Source organism: Cinclus cinclus, chromosome 1, assembly GCF_963662255.1.
Source record: "Cinclus cinclus chromosome 1, bCinCin1.1, whole genome shotgun sequence".
Taxonomy (NCBI): domain Eukaryota; kingdom Metazoa; phylum Chordata; class Aves; order Passeriformes; family Cinclidae; genus Cinclus; species Cinclus cinclus.
The window spans coordinates 46028743-46043279 of NC_085046.1; the positions used below are offsets into that span (position 1 = coordinate 46028743).

Sequence of the window (14537 nt, forward strand, 5' to 3'; positions counted from 1 at the left end):
GCTATTCTTTCAGCACAGAAGAGTTTATAGGATTTGATGTTGCCTTTTTTAACCTTTTGAAAGTATTTTATTTAGCCATTCATTTCAGAATTTGCTTAATCTCACCATGGAGAGTGGGGTGGGGAAAAAGTGCTGAATACCAAATTTCAAAGAGTTGTAATGACTTGTAGTGGTTTAAAACCAAAGTATTTTATTTGAGAGAATTAGCTTAATTCTAGATTCGGTACCGCAGACAGCCCATGGCTTCAAATTCTGCAGCTAAACAGCGTTTTGACAAAACTAGCCCTCAATAAAACATGACAATGACAGTAACTGAGAAATACTGGCACAAAGACTAATAGTGATGGAAAACCTTAATTAGCCCTGTGTACTCTGGAGAATGCTGGAGCAGGGCATGGTATAACCTTTTGCAGCACCTTAAACACTACTCAGAGAAAGTACCTGGGAAAGCCACAAGACAAGTCACTCTAGGTTAGCCCTGAGAGCTGCACATGATCTGGCATGTGGTGTAGATAATGAAAAGCCTCTTAGTGCCTGTAAAATGTACAGAGCTTAACAGCTCTGTAGGAGTGAAAGTGCAAAAAACACACCAAACCCAAAAGTTCAGTGTAATAAATTTTAATTCTAGCTAAGAGAATTCTGTAAATATAAGAAAGAAATATAAGAAGAAGAGTGGAAAAATGTGTAAAATATTTTCAAGAAGCTTGGATGCTACTTAAATACTTCTTAGCAGAGTTTCAAAGTCAACCTGTACAATCAGTCGGAAAAAAATGCAAAAGTATTACCCCTCTCTTTTATATAATATATATATATATATATATATATATATATATGAGCATTTCCTCAGTGGTTTTCAGCAAAATATTGTGGTTCTATAATATTTCTTTTTATCCTTTTTTTAATAATATTTATTTTGTTATCTGTTTCATGTTCCAACCCATGAATTATTTGTCACTGTTAAATATTGATTACTGGTGTATATTAGTCAGAGTTGATTGCTTTGTGACTGGTACTGATTATCTGTATTGGTCTAGACTGATTCCCTCCTCTAAATGACTCTGCTGAATGACTCTAATGACTCCAGCACCTTCTGGAGAGTCTCAATATTGCTCAGACACTCAGAGGTTTCTGCAGTCTCTAGAACAAGCAAAGCCGCGGGGGCTCTCCCAAACAAGGCCCAGCTGCCTCCCTCCAGGGCCGTGAGGGCGGCTGGGCAGGCTCGGCCACCCCAGGGCTGCTCCGAGCCGGAGCAGGGCAGGGCCCGGCAAGGCAGGGCCCCGCCGAGCCATGGCCACACCAGGGGAGGGCGAGGATTTTAGCAATGGGTTTTTTCTTCTTTTTAGCTATTGGGGCCCCTGGTTGGAAACGGGGCCCAGCAGCTTCCCAAGCCCACCCCTGCCTGGTCCGGGCCACATGAGAGGGACCCGGGCCAGGTCAGTGTTACCCTTCCCCAGGGTTTACTTGCTTCAAATGTGTCACGGAGCAAACTGACTTCTCCGATTGTTTTTTCAGGCTGTCAACAACTAAAACAACCTCCAGTTGGTCCCATTAATTAACAGAAGTTCTCGTGAAGGTGCCTTCAAGACATAACCAGTACAGTGTGTCTGACTCCAGAGAGCTAACAGCTTGGGGTGCAAGGTAATCCAGAGTCGACAAAGCACATGGCTGAGTCTGTATGTGCTGACTTTGTTGCAGGCTGTTGCTGTTGGAAAGAGCATGTGGATTGCTGTTGTCAGAGTTGTACCAAAAGAAAGCTGAAAGGAATGCTAGCTTGGGTGTTTTGTGGGGTTTTTTTCCTTTTTTTTCCTTTTTTCTTTTTTTTTTTTTTCCTATCACTCAGCTGCACTGAAGCCTGACACCTCTGGTAGCCAGTGAGAAGCTGGTTTTGTGCTGTGCTTTTACAGGAGAAGCCTGGCTGCATTAACTCTTACTAAAACAAGCACCTAGACAACTTTAACAAAATCCAGTAATCTGGTGATGGAGGTCAACTCCATAGAAGCCCGCAGCAGCTCTCCAGGAGGCACCGGCTGTCTGGATCTTACCCCTGTCACCTTCACTGAAACGATGACCTTCACAGAAATTGTGGCAGAAGAGGAGTTGGGATCCTTTTACTATTCCTTTAAGGTATTACTTTAAGGTGTGCTTTACTTTTCTCAAATGCCTGCAGCTTTGGAGCATTTTCAGCACATATGTGGGGAGGCAACTAAGATTATTTTTTCTTAGATATTGGAGGGGTTTTCTCCCTGCAAAGACAGCTGACAGCATGTGTGAAGCATTTACTGAAAAGCAAAATACTTGTAGAATTTTGACTTCATATTTACATGTCTTAGCTAACTCTATCCCCTTCCAAGAGAGGACAGTACTGATTTTCTGTAGAGGTATTGTAATAACACATACATCTTTAGTCAAAAGCTTGTATTATTTTTAACATATTTTTAATGTAATTTCTTAGAGGCATCATACTGACATAGTATTTTTTCAAATTTTCCAGCTGTAATGAACGTTGTACACAACTGAGAGGGGTGTTCTGTTGTTTGGGGTTTTTAGTCATGAGGGACAGGTTCTAATTTGTTTGTTGGTTGGTAAGTCGAGTGGGGTCTGCAGTGTCTCTTGAAATCTGTTGTTAAGAATGCCTCAGATGAATCATTCAGTAGTGAATGCTGTTGAATTGAATAGGAAGTGTATTCAGTCATCTCCAAAACTAAACATCACCCTAGCAATATGTGAATGTAGGAAAAAGATTAGAGAAGTTCTGAAGTTCATATTTCTTTCAGGTTTCTATGCCGGTTGCTACTGCCTAATTTCGTTCTAAATGCCATATCTTTTTACTTTTATGTATGCTGTACAAGCTCGTCATTAAAAAGGTCTGACTAGGAGTAACCTGCCATTCCTTCTAGAGCTCAACAAGAGAGATCAATTTCAGCTGGAAAGATACAGGCGTCTATATCATTTGACAGCACATGAGGTAAAAGGGAATATATTCAGAAGCATGAGATTGGTAGTGCTCTGACACAATCCTAGTGGAATCAGTGGAATTACAGCAGGTTCCCAGCCCTAATAAAGGGATGATCCATAGTGCTAATCTTAATGAGGGTCTCTGTTAACATTCTGGTTATAATTGCTAAGGTAATACTTCCTACCTAGGATTTCAAGGGTGAAAATTATTTTTAAATTATTTTTATTCCATTTTTTTTCCTCTTCATGTTAGACTCCTAAAATGCTCTTTAAAAAAACCACAAGGAACAAGAAAAATATTTTAACAACTTTATCTCCTGTCTTCTTTTCACAGTCAGGGCTGTAAATCTGAACAATGTCATGGGAGCAGTATTTTATAATGGTAAAAGTTACAGTTAATCCCATTATTAGAAAGTCCCCAGGCAGAAAAATGCTCATTAATAGGAGAGATTGGGTAAATTACAATAATTAGGAAACCAAGGATAGTCATGCATACTCATTCATTGCTAAAGGAAACGATTCTGTAGCTGAGGGCTTCTCATTAGACTTGCACTTGAGTCTCTGCCGGATGCCTGGCTCTGGCACAAGTAGCATGAACTTTGCAAGGAGATTCACTGATTTCACATCAGTTACTAGCTGTTGATAGGCATAGAAATATTTTGATTCTAGAGATGAGTGACAGCTGGTGCAGCTGTAGGAAAGAAGGAGAAAGCACCGGCTCTGATGACTGCTGTTCAGGGAAGACAGGGCTCCCTGACATCAATTTCAGAACTCCGTAAAACTCACATGTGGAAAGTGCTGCTGATACCAGTTGACTCAGCTGGCCATCCTCCACCAGCTCTGCCCATGTTGTGGATGCATCCTTGCCCACTTCAGCAAGTCAAGAAGCATCATCTCCCTCTTCATAATGCTGTAGTTAAGCAGCTAAAACAATTCAAGTTTCAGTTTGGAACAGGCTGAATGAATTTGAAAAACAGAGTTCAGTGTTCAAAATGTAGCTCACAAATAGGGTTTGGATTTTCAAACACACTGCAGCCTGTGGCTGACTATGAAGGCAGGGTGGGTGAGCGGTCACTACACAGGTTGACCCCAGAGCTTGTATGTCAGGATGCAGATAGAGCACACAAGCTATTTCTGCTTGGAAAATGTAGGTGTAACCTGCCTTATCAAAGCAGTCATAGGAAAACATGATCTAAACTGATAAACAGAGACTAGGGAGTGACACCTCGTGCCTGTGTTAATGACTTTTTAATGATTTTACCCAATGACAGGGTATCTCATATGTTGCTCAAACTACATGAGCATGCACTGGTGTCTTCTTTTCCTCCCCAGGTGCAAAAAGATAGCCAGTACCCACCCTGGATAGTGTCTCTATATTATACTGTTGTGGCAACATGACAAATATAAAATAATGTGCATTAGAGCCAGAAAGAATTTCAGTGCCAGAAAGTCCTTTTAAGGGCTGAGCTGTGAATGCTTCTCTTTCAGAAAAATTGGAGCTTCTGCCTTCCTCTGCTTAACAACTAAACCCTGCACAGTTTCAGATTTCAGAGTGTTTTGCCAGTTCAGATTTTTATTGTCTTTCTGGGGGAAAGACCGGGGGAGATCTTGTTGATTTATTTTAGCTCAGAAATGGAGCATTTTCTCTACTTAGAGAAATGCAGATTTTCTCCTGGTAGTCATTACTACGGAAGGGCCAGCTGTTCACCAAAGCTTTGCTAATGAAGTCTGATTTGGGGTCATGTGAGCTAACTAGACTGGCTCCTGGCATACAGAATGGCAGCTTTTGGGGAAGGACTGGGTGTGTTCTTGCACCACTCCATACAAGATAAGCTGGTGCTTCCCATGGCAAAGGCACTGCCTCATTCCTACTGCCGTTTAGGTCTTGCAGTTGTGTTATGGCAAATTGTCCTGAAAACCCAGATCATCTTTCTTCCTGAGTGCCTTTCTGTGGGGTATCCACAGGTAGGTTACTGACTCAAACTACAAGGAATTCTACTGGTTGTTTCAGCACCTAATTCCAAACACATGTGCAAATTGGCATAAATTACAGCTCCAACCTCCCAAGCCAAAGGAGAGTTCAATACAACCCTTTACAGTCTCCTCCATAGGTGCTTAATCCATGTGTAAAAGGGCTCTATGTAAGCATCTACTGCACCTGCCAAATATGGCAGTACAGAAGGAGCAGAAATAATCAAAATACTGTAGCCTTCCTCTACTTTAGGCCCTTCTTAACTCTGCAGACCTGACAAGGTACAAACCAGAAACCTGCCTGGAGAAAAGCTGGAATCTCAGAATAGGTTTGGCCCAATTTTGTGCAAGGTTTGGGAGGCTTTGTCAGGGCTGGAGGAAGCATCTCCTCCTGCCAGATACTATGCAGCCCAGAAGCTTTCACAAGCTTTCACAAGCATGTGCTTGTCCTCAGAAAGATTAGGGAGGGACCTTATCTGTTTTAAGGAGAAAGGGGATACCGTGCTTTTATGCAGGAAAGTAAAGGTTGGATTGCTCAAAAGGAGAAAGGAATAGCACCTGAGAGTTGTCTCAGTGGGACTGTGTTCCCACCATCATTTTTTACCTCCCAGCAGAGCTGGGAATCCATCAAGCAGTACTTCTTGTTTCCTGGTGTGTAGAGTGCAGCAGAACACAAAGGTTTTGTTTATAGCCAAGGTTGTTGCGAACCCCAGTGTCTCCCCTGCCAAGTAGGAACCCCAACCACTGGTCCAAATGTTAATATGCCCCTGCCTCTGGCACCATGAGCTCTGGTCCCTGTGCCAGGCAGCATAAGCACAGCAGTGACACAGAAGTGTTACAGCTCTCAGGAGGAACAGTGTGCCTATCAAAACCATCACAAATTATTTTAAATATATGTCTTTGACTGTCCTCCCCCCACATTGTAGCATTCCCTGTACCTGTGTGTTTTAGCCCAGACTCATATATTTAACAGGACAGTGCAACAGGGGTTGCATATCCATGGAGTTAATGCTCTTTACAAACATGGGGGTTTACTACCACCAGCAAAGAGCTGAGGAGACCAACATGTTGAGAGGTTTTGTAGGACTATCTAGTTACATGGACTTGGCTCCAGGTGTTCTCAGAGACTGCTGAAGTCACAGTCTGATGTCCCTATTCTTTCATCCAAATGTAGGAGTCGCTTTATCTCCTGAAAAGCATTTGCTTATGCTATTGCTTATTCTGATTTTCGAGCAAATATCACAGAGCATCCCATCATTGAATACGTAATAGGAAAATAATAATGGGTGCTGTCAAACTTCTGGAGTAATCTCTGAAAATGCAATCACACATTTTAGAAAATAGACATATCAAATAATTCAGAGGTAACTCTGCAAACTTTCAGTGCGGGGAGAGAAGGATTATGTTTACACAAATGAAGTGTTAGGAACTCCTGAACACAGCGCCTGCAATGTGCTGTAATGATTGTTGCTATTCCTGAGATGCTGCGTGAGAATAATCTCCTTGGAAAACTGATGCTGCAGTGTTGTTGGCCAGGCTGGCCTCATCCAGTGGTTTAAATGCAAGACAGAAGTGACCTGGCAGTATGACAGCCCAACAGGGAGCAGCTCTGAGCCAGCTGATTTGGCCTCTTTTACACTAGCAACCCTCATACTTCTGTCCCTGTGCTCCACACAGGCACATGATTTGTACTTGTCTGCCTCTCCTATATAAATATGTCTAGAAATTATATTTTTTTACATTTTATGAGATATTTTAATTTTACCGATTAGGCATGCATAATAATTTTGAGTAAGAAAAACAACACTTCAGAGTTTTAAATAGAGCTGTTAAAAATCAAAAAATTATGGATGGGCCTTTGAGTGACATAATATTATCTTTCCACACTGAAAATATTCTACAAAAATATAGATAGGTACACCATTAAAAATGTATGTTTCCTGCTGACATATAATCAGGAATATCTGTCTAATTCTGTGGAATTTTCCTAGAGTGCAATGGGTAAAAATCCTGCAATAACTGAGCAGTACAGCCCACATTTATTATCTGTCTCATACCAAATCACAACAGAATGGCAAATAAGAACTATCTCGTGAAGCGGTCCACTTCAGTGGGTTCCTCCAAGACTGACCTGCGTCTTAGGGGCCTGGAGCACTCTTGCTTAAAAGAAAACTGACGAAAGAGGCAAAGGACGGGTCTTTGTATGGAAACTCAAGGGAAGGTTTATTTGCTCTCAAAGAGAGCCCAGGGACAATGTCAAAAGCCAGGTAGAGGGCACAGGGTTAAATATGGGACCGAAGTGGTGGGTCTGAGGATCAAAATCCAATGGGAACAGGAAAAGTGATGCAGAGGTAGGGCAGCCAACCAGGGAAACCAATAGGATGCCAGGGGTGGAGCAAGGCAGTAAAACATGGAGATCAAGGAACTGAAGAACATTTCCTAAAGGGTACATACGAGGTGAACGGGGCAGAACAGGGGTGGAAACAACTGTGCTAACCAATAGAACTTAAGAACATATGCCTCCAAAGGCCGATGTAAGGCCTTAATACTTCTCGCCATAACCTCAGAGGGTTGTTTCTTCTCTCTTGTTGTTGCACCTCGAAAGATGCTGTGTTACACTCCCAGTGGCAGGCCCTTAGGCCTCTACAATCTGGTGTTAGAATCAGATTGAATAAATCACATTTGTTACTGACTGTCACCATCACATCTATGGAGAACTTGGTGGCAAAGTGGGGGCTTGTTCAGTTGTTGAGGTTGGAAAGATTACAACCACTAGCATGCATTAGACTGTGTGCACTGAAGGGACCCTGCTCATCCGTGGTGGTGAAGTCAGAACTAAGAAATAAGTTTTTTAAAAATACAGAGGTTCATGAAAAAAAATATATACAGCTTTGCTGGATTTCAAAAAGATGAGAAAGTAATCTTAATAGCAAAATTGTCCTTTTCCATGTGAAAGTGTCCTGGTTTAGTGAATAGACTTTCTCAGCTTGTCTGTTTCCCTAAGTCGAAAAGGAATAAAATAATACACATCTTTCCTGTATGTAACACACAAGCATAACAGACTATGAGTGGAATACCTTATCGACACAAACTCATACAAAACTGCTTTTCAAGTTCAACAGAACAGAGAAAATCAACTTGTGTTCCTTCCAGCTGTGTGTTTTTTCTTACAGTAAGGACTCCTTGGGAAGTGACAGTTGCCAGCACGTTTAATGTGTTGTGAAGGTTTCATGTGGAAATGCATCCCAGCTTTGCCAGAATGTTCCATAACCTTGGGCTGGGAGGATAACCCAGGCAGTCAGAAAGCAGCTCAGTGAGGCAGCCTCTGCACAGGGGATACGAGGCCTATCAAGCACAGGTAGCATTTAAATGAGAAAGCAGCAGTCCCAGAGTCATACCTGGGGCTGAACTGGTGTTTATGCACTTTGAATCAGGTTCCATTCCAGGCCAAACAAATTAAAAAGAAAAAAAGAACTCCTAGAGGGCTTGTTGCCTGCCCAAATGTGTTTCTCTCAAATTCAATCATGATGGAAGCACTTTCAATGACAAAATATAAAACTTAGCTTTGAATTTTCTCCCAGTGCTTTTTTTCCTTCACTTGAGTTTTCTCTGGGCTTCTAAGTGTCAATCAAATTGTTTTCCCATAACTTTCAGGAATATCTTGTGTGAACTCTGTGTAGAAGCATCTTCTCAGTTTTGCCTTGTTGGATTGAGAACCTTCTTTCAAAACATATTTGTATTACAGGGGTGGACAGTACAACTTCCTGCTGCTTGTGACAGCTAAGGCTGAAGATTTCAGTCACCTTTCCAGTTGTTTGAGCATGTTTCAGAACTGTTGTCTACAATTAAAGTATACACAATGCACCTACAGCTTTTCTTCAAGCACATTGCTGTTTGTGGGTTTTTCTTCACAACCTAGCTTGTGTAGAAAATTCCAACACAAGAAGAAATATAGATGTTTCCTTGGCAGTTTAACCAAGTTCATTCTCTTTTTCTTGTGTTTTACAGAACCTTTATTTTGTAGATGGTAAGCATAACTATAGTCATGACCCCTTCAGTGGCATTGCACTTCATTTCTGGAAGCCCAGAGTTCAAGCTGGTCACACCTTGCAGAAATTCTTCATCTTAGGACTTCAAATAAATATAAGAAAAGTGCCATCTTATATATTTAAAGTCCTTTTTCCTAAGACGAATATGTTTTTGCCCTTTCCATGCCAGTAGCATTTAGACTCATAAGCTTCACTTGCAGAGCAAATTTTCATTTACATAAAGATTCTCAGAAAGACCTGAGCTGTTCATGTTTCTGTGATACAATAAATAATATGCAATGTGTGCAAAGCACTCATCTGATTATGTCTAAGTACCTTTTAGTTTTAAGTATATTCCTTAAGAAAATAGGTCTTATGCATACCTCTGTTTGTGCATAGTAATTTAAGTAGAGAAGGACTTCTGGAGGTCACCTGAACCAACAACTTGAAAGCAAATCCAAACAATGCCAGATATCTCAGGGCAGTGTCTATTTAAGTTCTGAATATCTCCAGGGATGGAAATGCTACAGCCTCTCTGGGTTTCCAACCTAGTGCTTGACCACCCTCATGAAGAACACTTTTCTCCTCATGTCTCACCAAGACTTCCGATATTGCAACCCTTGTTTAGGGACTCTTGCCCTTTCATGGTGCACATATGAGAAGAATCTGGCTCCATCTTCTCTGCACCCCCCTGCCAAATAATTGTAGGCAGCATTTAGACCCCAGAAACCCCTAGGGTTTCTGCTGTGAAGGAATCTGACAGTATGAAAATGAAGTGTTTTATTATTTTTGCTTTGGTTATTTATTTAAAAATTCAATCAATTACATCAGAGGTTTAGCCAGTACCTTTAAAACTCCATAATTGGGTTAATGGGTGTATTTCTTTGATTCCTTTCAGTGTTGCAGTCCAAAGTGCAATGTGCCTTAGCTAATTATTCCCCTGGGTTTTTTTTTTTTTGTTTGGCTTGGGTTTTTTTTGTTTGTTTTTTTGTTTTTGTTTTTTCTTGGAGGGGGGTGGTTTTTTGTGGTTTTTTTTGTTGTTGTTGTTTTTTTGTTTTTTAGAAGTTTTTAAGGGTTTTAAGTTTGCATCATAAATGGGGGATTTTAAAATAGCGAATCCATCCTAACATTTTCAGTTTTCAATGTTCAGGAGTCCAGATCTTCTACAGTAGGATTAAAAAAATTCCTAATCTAGACTGCTCCATTTTCCTACCTGGTTTTCAATTAATATCATTATTTAAGAGAATGAGAAAAGGTTTTTCTCTTTTTATCCCTCTTTCAAGAAAGTGCAATGCAATCTACTAATGGTAAACCTGACCATGAGCATGACAGTTACCCAATTTAACAAGGGGATTTATATGTTCTTCTTATGTGTTAAGAACACTCTTGCAAAATTGCTTGGCTTACTCCATGATTGCAGGTCTCTTACAATCTCAATTGCTGCAATGCTTAACCCCATAATTTTAAAAACATACCAAAGGCAAGATCATTAGTGTATTCCCAGTGTTTATCAACTGTCAAGAAAAAGCTGTTCAGTGACTTAAGCTGCTGCTGGGTTGTGATATGAGGGATCATGCCTCTTCTTCAGCCAAGAGACCGAGTACATGGTGCAAAAGACACTAGGTCAGCAGGACCAAGAATTTACCATAGGCCTGCAGTCCTCATATTAAGAGGCCAGTCAGCCACTCCAGGCATGGAGTGTATCTTTCTTTTTATATTTGCTTAGGAATAGAAATTTCTATATTTCTTACCTGGAAACCTATTTTTCCAGGTTGTTTCCCAAGCAGCCTCAGCACCTATAGCTAAACTGCCTTTGATTGCGTCCATGTTCAGGTTCAAACAAGCTTTTGTCCATTGATAGTTGAACCCCTCTTTCTATTAGGCAACTCCTCTAATATCAGACAAAGGCTTTTGCACCTTGTACTGGTTTGAACAGCAAAACTAGTGAGACTTCAAGTCAGTAATACAATTTTTAATAGGGAAGAGGAAAAAAAAGAGAGAAAAAACAAAATGCATGCAATAATAAAAATAAAACCACTGACAGAGTCAGAATACAACCTGATACCCTGTCAGTCAGGGTGCTGGTGCAGTTTTCCTCCAAAGGGTCCAGCGATGATGTGGATAAAAACCTGGGTCTTCATCTGGAATCCAGTGGAAAAAGGCTACCTTTGGCGTTCTAAACCTCAGTTTTTATCTAGGTAGGAAAGGCTTGGCTCGTCCTCCTGGCTGGAGCATCTCCCAATGGGATGATGTAATCTTATCAGTTATACAGTAGGACTCAATGGCCCATTAACAGAAGATACTTCCCACAGAGATAAGGATGATCACCCTTATCAGTTATGGCCCATCAACAGAAGACATTTCCCACAGAGATAAGGATGATCACCCTTCTCAGATGGTAATAGAATAAGTATGTTGTATTGTAAACCAGGACACACCTCAAGACCTGGGGAACAGCACCTCCACTGGAATGAGCTATCAGGTCATTCCACAGTCACAGCTGGTGCCCCCCAGCAGTAGGGATACAAATCCTGAGAGATGACAAAGCAAGGAAGTTGGCTGGCGAGAACTGGAAGGAGGTATGGCATTGTAGTACCAAAATGCCACCCAGTATCTCCAAAAGGATTTAACTATGATCTTGATTAAAGGGGTTTGCAGGAGTGCTTTTGCCTCAAATACAAAGCAGAATATACCTCTTGTTAGACTTATTCCAGCCTCTGAATTCAGAAATTGTATTAGAAGAAGAAAATGACAAGCCCTTTTTATAGCCAAAGGAAAATGCACACAATCTTCAGACAGGTTTTCTGGCTTACATTTCGCCCATGAAGAGGCATGACTAAACCTGATTTTAATCTTGGAGCAACATAACAAAACATTAATATGCTCTCTGGATGTCAAGCACTTCCATGCTCCAAACACAGCAACCTTGTGGAACAGAATGTACAATGACTCAAGTCAAGCCAAGGATATTCTATTGACCTTCATTTGTTGGTGACCTTAATAATGTCAACAGCATCTCTTGCTTTTCTAACCTGAAATAACTTCTGCATGACACTAGTCTCTCATGGCATTCTCATCTAGTGTAATTACTAAAGCCCATTTTAAAAGAAGCCCTCATCAACAGAGGTTTGGGAGATATTATTATCATTTTTTTATCAGAATACTTCTGTAGTTTGCACAATATATTATTGAGAAATGGGGTTTTTTTGTATATTACCTTGTCCAGGATTTTTGTTTGATGAATGAACAAAATGAAATTAAACACTTCTATGTCTAAACAACCTCAAGATACCAGAGAAAATTCAGCTGGAGTGAAATTCAAAGATCCATCAGCTATCTCTCTAATAACTATTTTTAAGCCTTCAAATATGTGAAGGCTCAATCAGTCTCTCTATCTATGATATATTTTAAAGCCTTTTTTTCTTTTTATATTTTCATTCTGAATTCTGTACCGTAGTTTTGATTTTTTGTCCTGTCTGCAGTGGATCTAAAGAAGAGATTACTCCTTTACTTTTTACATTAGTCTTTTTCTGTCCTCAAGGCTATGTTCATCTTTTCTTGCAGTCAGCTTTTGCTGGATTTAGCAACTTGATTCCTTCAGTTGTTTTGCCTCACTATATCCTTTATGTCTACTCATTTGTGTGTCTCTCTTGAAGCACTGTGCCCAGGAGTGGTTATGACCCAGTGGAAAGATTAGAGCAGAGGCACATGAGCCTGGTATTGATCCCAAAATGGTGGCTATTGTGCTCATGTTAGGGTGATGACATGATGTTCTGGAACACTTTGCATGAGTGCTGCATGTGAGGGTTGATCTTTTGAAGGCTGGTCCAACCAAGTGTGATTACACTCACTACACTGCAGTCCTGCACTTCTCTTTTTGTACAGCATATTTCTTTTTTCTCAGTACACATTTCCAATTCATGAAGATAATTTTGAATTTCAATCCTAGCTCCTGCAAAGGCCTTTTTCACAGTGGGCATCCCATTAATAACCATAGAAGTTTTCCTTGTGCAAGTTAACACAGACTGGGAGAGGCTGTGGTGATTTAAGTTGCCTATTTTTATGGCTCCTTAATCCCCAGAAATGGGATCTTTTCCCCTTTTGTCTGAATGGCAGCTCCCACAAATAGATTAATAGAAATTTCAGCTTTATTTCTTTGTCCACAGTCCGTCCAGACTTACCTGAATTTTTAATGTTTGCATTTTTAAGTTACCTTTGCAGTCTGGTTTAATTTCTGGAGTATAACACTGCTGAACTGTTAGGCATTGCTTTTAAATCGGCAGAAGAGATTTAATCTGGCCATCTGTGCTGTGCTCCAGTGGCGGGGAAACATCCTTCTAACACAGCCTCTGTTGCTCCACAGCTATTTCTTCTGTGGGAATCATAAGAAGGTTTGAGTGTCAGATCCTTGTTCTGTTCCTATCTATATCAGTATAATACAAGAATATAATTACTTTCAAGGAAACAATTATCTGATTTTATACCAAAGAAAATAGGAACAAGTCTAGTCCCTTAGTTTTCTTCATGTGACAAATAAATTTTATGAAATAAAAAAAACAAAACAAACCCTGAGGAGAAATCATTGATTTTAAGGACAAAGGTGATGTGAAATCTTATCTTTTATGATTTTATTGTCTTCCAAAAAGACATTTCCTTGCAATTCCTGTACTAAGAAAAGCATCCCCATAAAAATAGCTTCACCATATCTCTGCCACACTTTTTAAAGGAATTCTGTTTCCAAGAAATTAAAGAGATTTGCAGATACCCAAAAAAATTGATTTTTTAAAAAAATCTAAAAGCTAAGTATCTAGCCCACGCAGGTTGCCTCATCTAGATCACTCTCTATTCAGTGGAGACAGCCCATCCCAAGGTAGGTGAGATGAGTGATGACTCATCTCTGAGACACTGCTATTACCAAGACAATACTAAGACAATTTAGAATCATTGTGTCTCTTCGGAACTTTAAAGTTATGTGAGATGGTGGAGAGATGGTGGATTCATGGTGAAAATCATCATGCTGGGAAAAGTGAAATCCTTTCTACACAGCCTTCACTGTTTGCTTAAACTAATCTGGGCTCAGGCACAGAGTGCAACATCAAGTTGCTCCTCATCAGGCCTTCCTTTCCCTGAATGGCCACACGATCCACAAGGTAGTGTGGCTCCCTGCCTAGAGCAAAGCTGAGGCTGGCTCCCAGGAGAGGCTGCCCGGTGAGGGAGGGAGAAGGGGAGGGACGAGGAGGGACAATGATTGTTGGCCAGGAGTGGGGCTACGTGCTGAGGAGGCACTGAAGCACTAAGGCTAATTATAAAGCAAGAATCTCCATGTCCCTGCTCCATTCCTTTCATTTCACCTTCCTCCCTACGCTCACAGTGAGCTATTTTCTTTGCAAGCAGAAGGAGCTCTGGTTTCTGCTCAGCCATAGTGGCTTACAGATGCTTTTAATGAGCGTTCTCCCTGGCTGCTGCTCTACCATCAGCCCAGTCAAGTAGGTGGGGTCTTACTGACAGGGTTCTTCTCCCAACCTGCTCAGGACAGGTCCTTGAGGCCACGTCTGTAATGCCAGCACCTGGCACCCCTCCTCA

The 14537-nt window shown here is 40.9% G+C and overlaps 1 protein-coding gene across 2 annotated transcripts in view; it reads left to right on the plus strand.

The window, feature by feature from the left end:
- Positions 1-1634: 1634 nt before the first annotated feature.
- The window catches only part of NPSR1 (neuropeptide S receptor 1), a 60599-nt gene continuing 47696 nt past the window's right edge, over positions 1635-14537 (plus strand). For both annotated transcript variants that reach the window (XM_062497225.1, XM_062497233.1), the window contains exon 1: positions 1635-2124. In XM_062497225.1, coding sequence (XP_062353209.1) covers positions 1978-2124 — 147 coding nt within the window. In that variant the 5' untranslated portion in view covers positions 1635-1977. The remainder of the gene's footprint in view (positions 2125-14537) is intronic.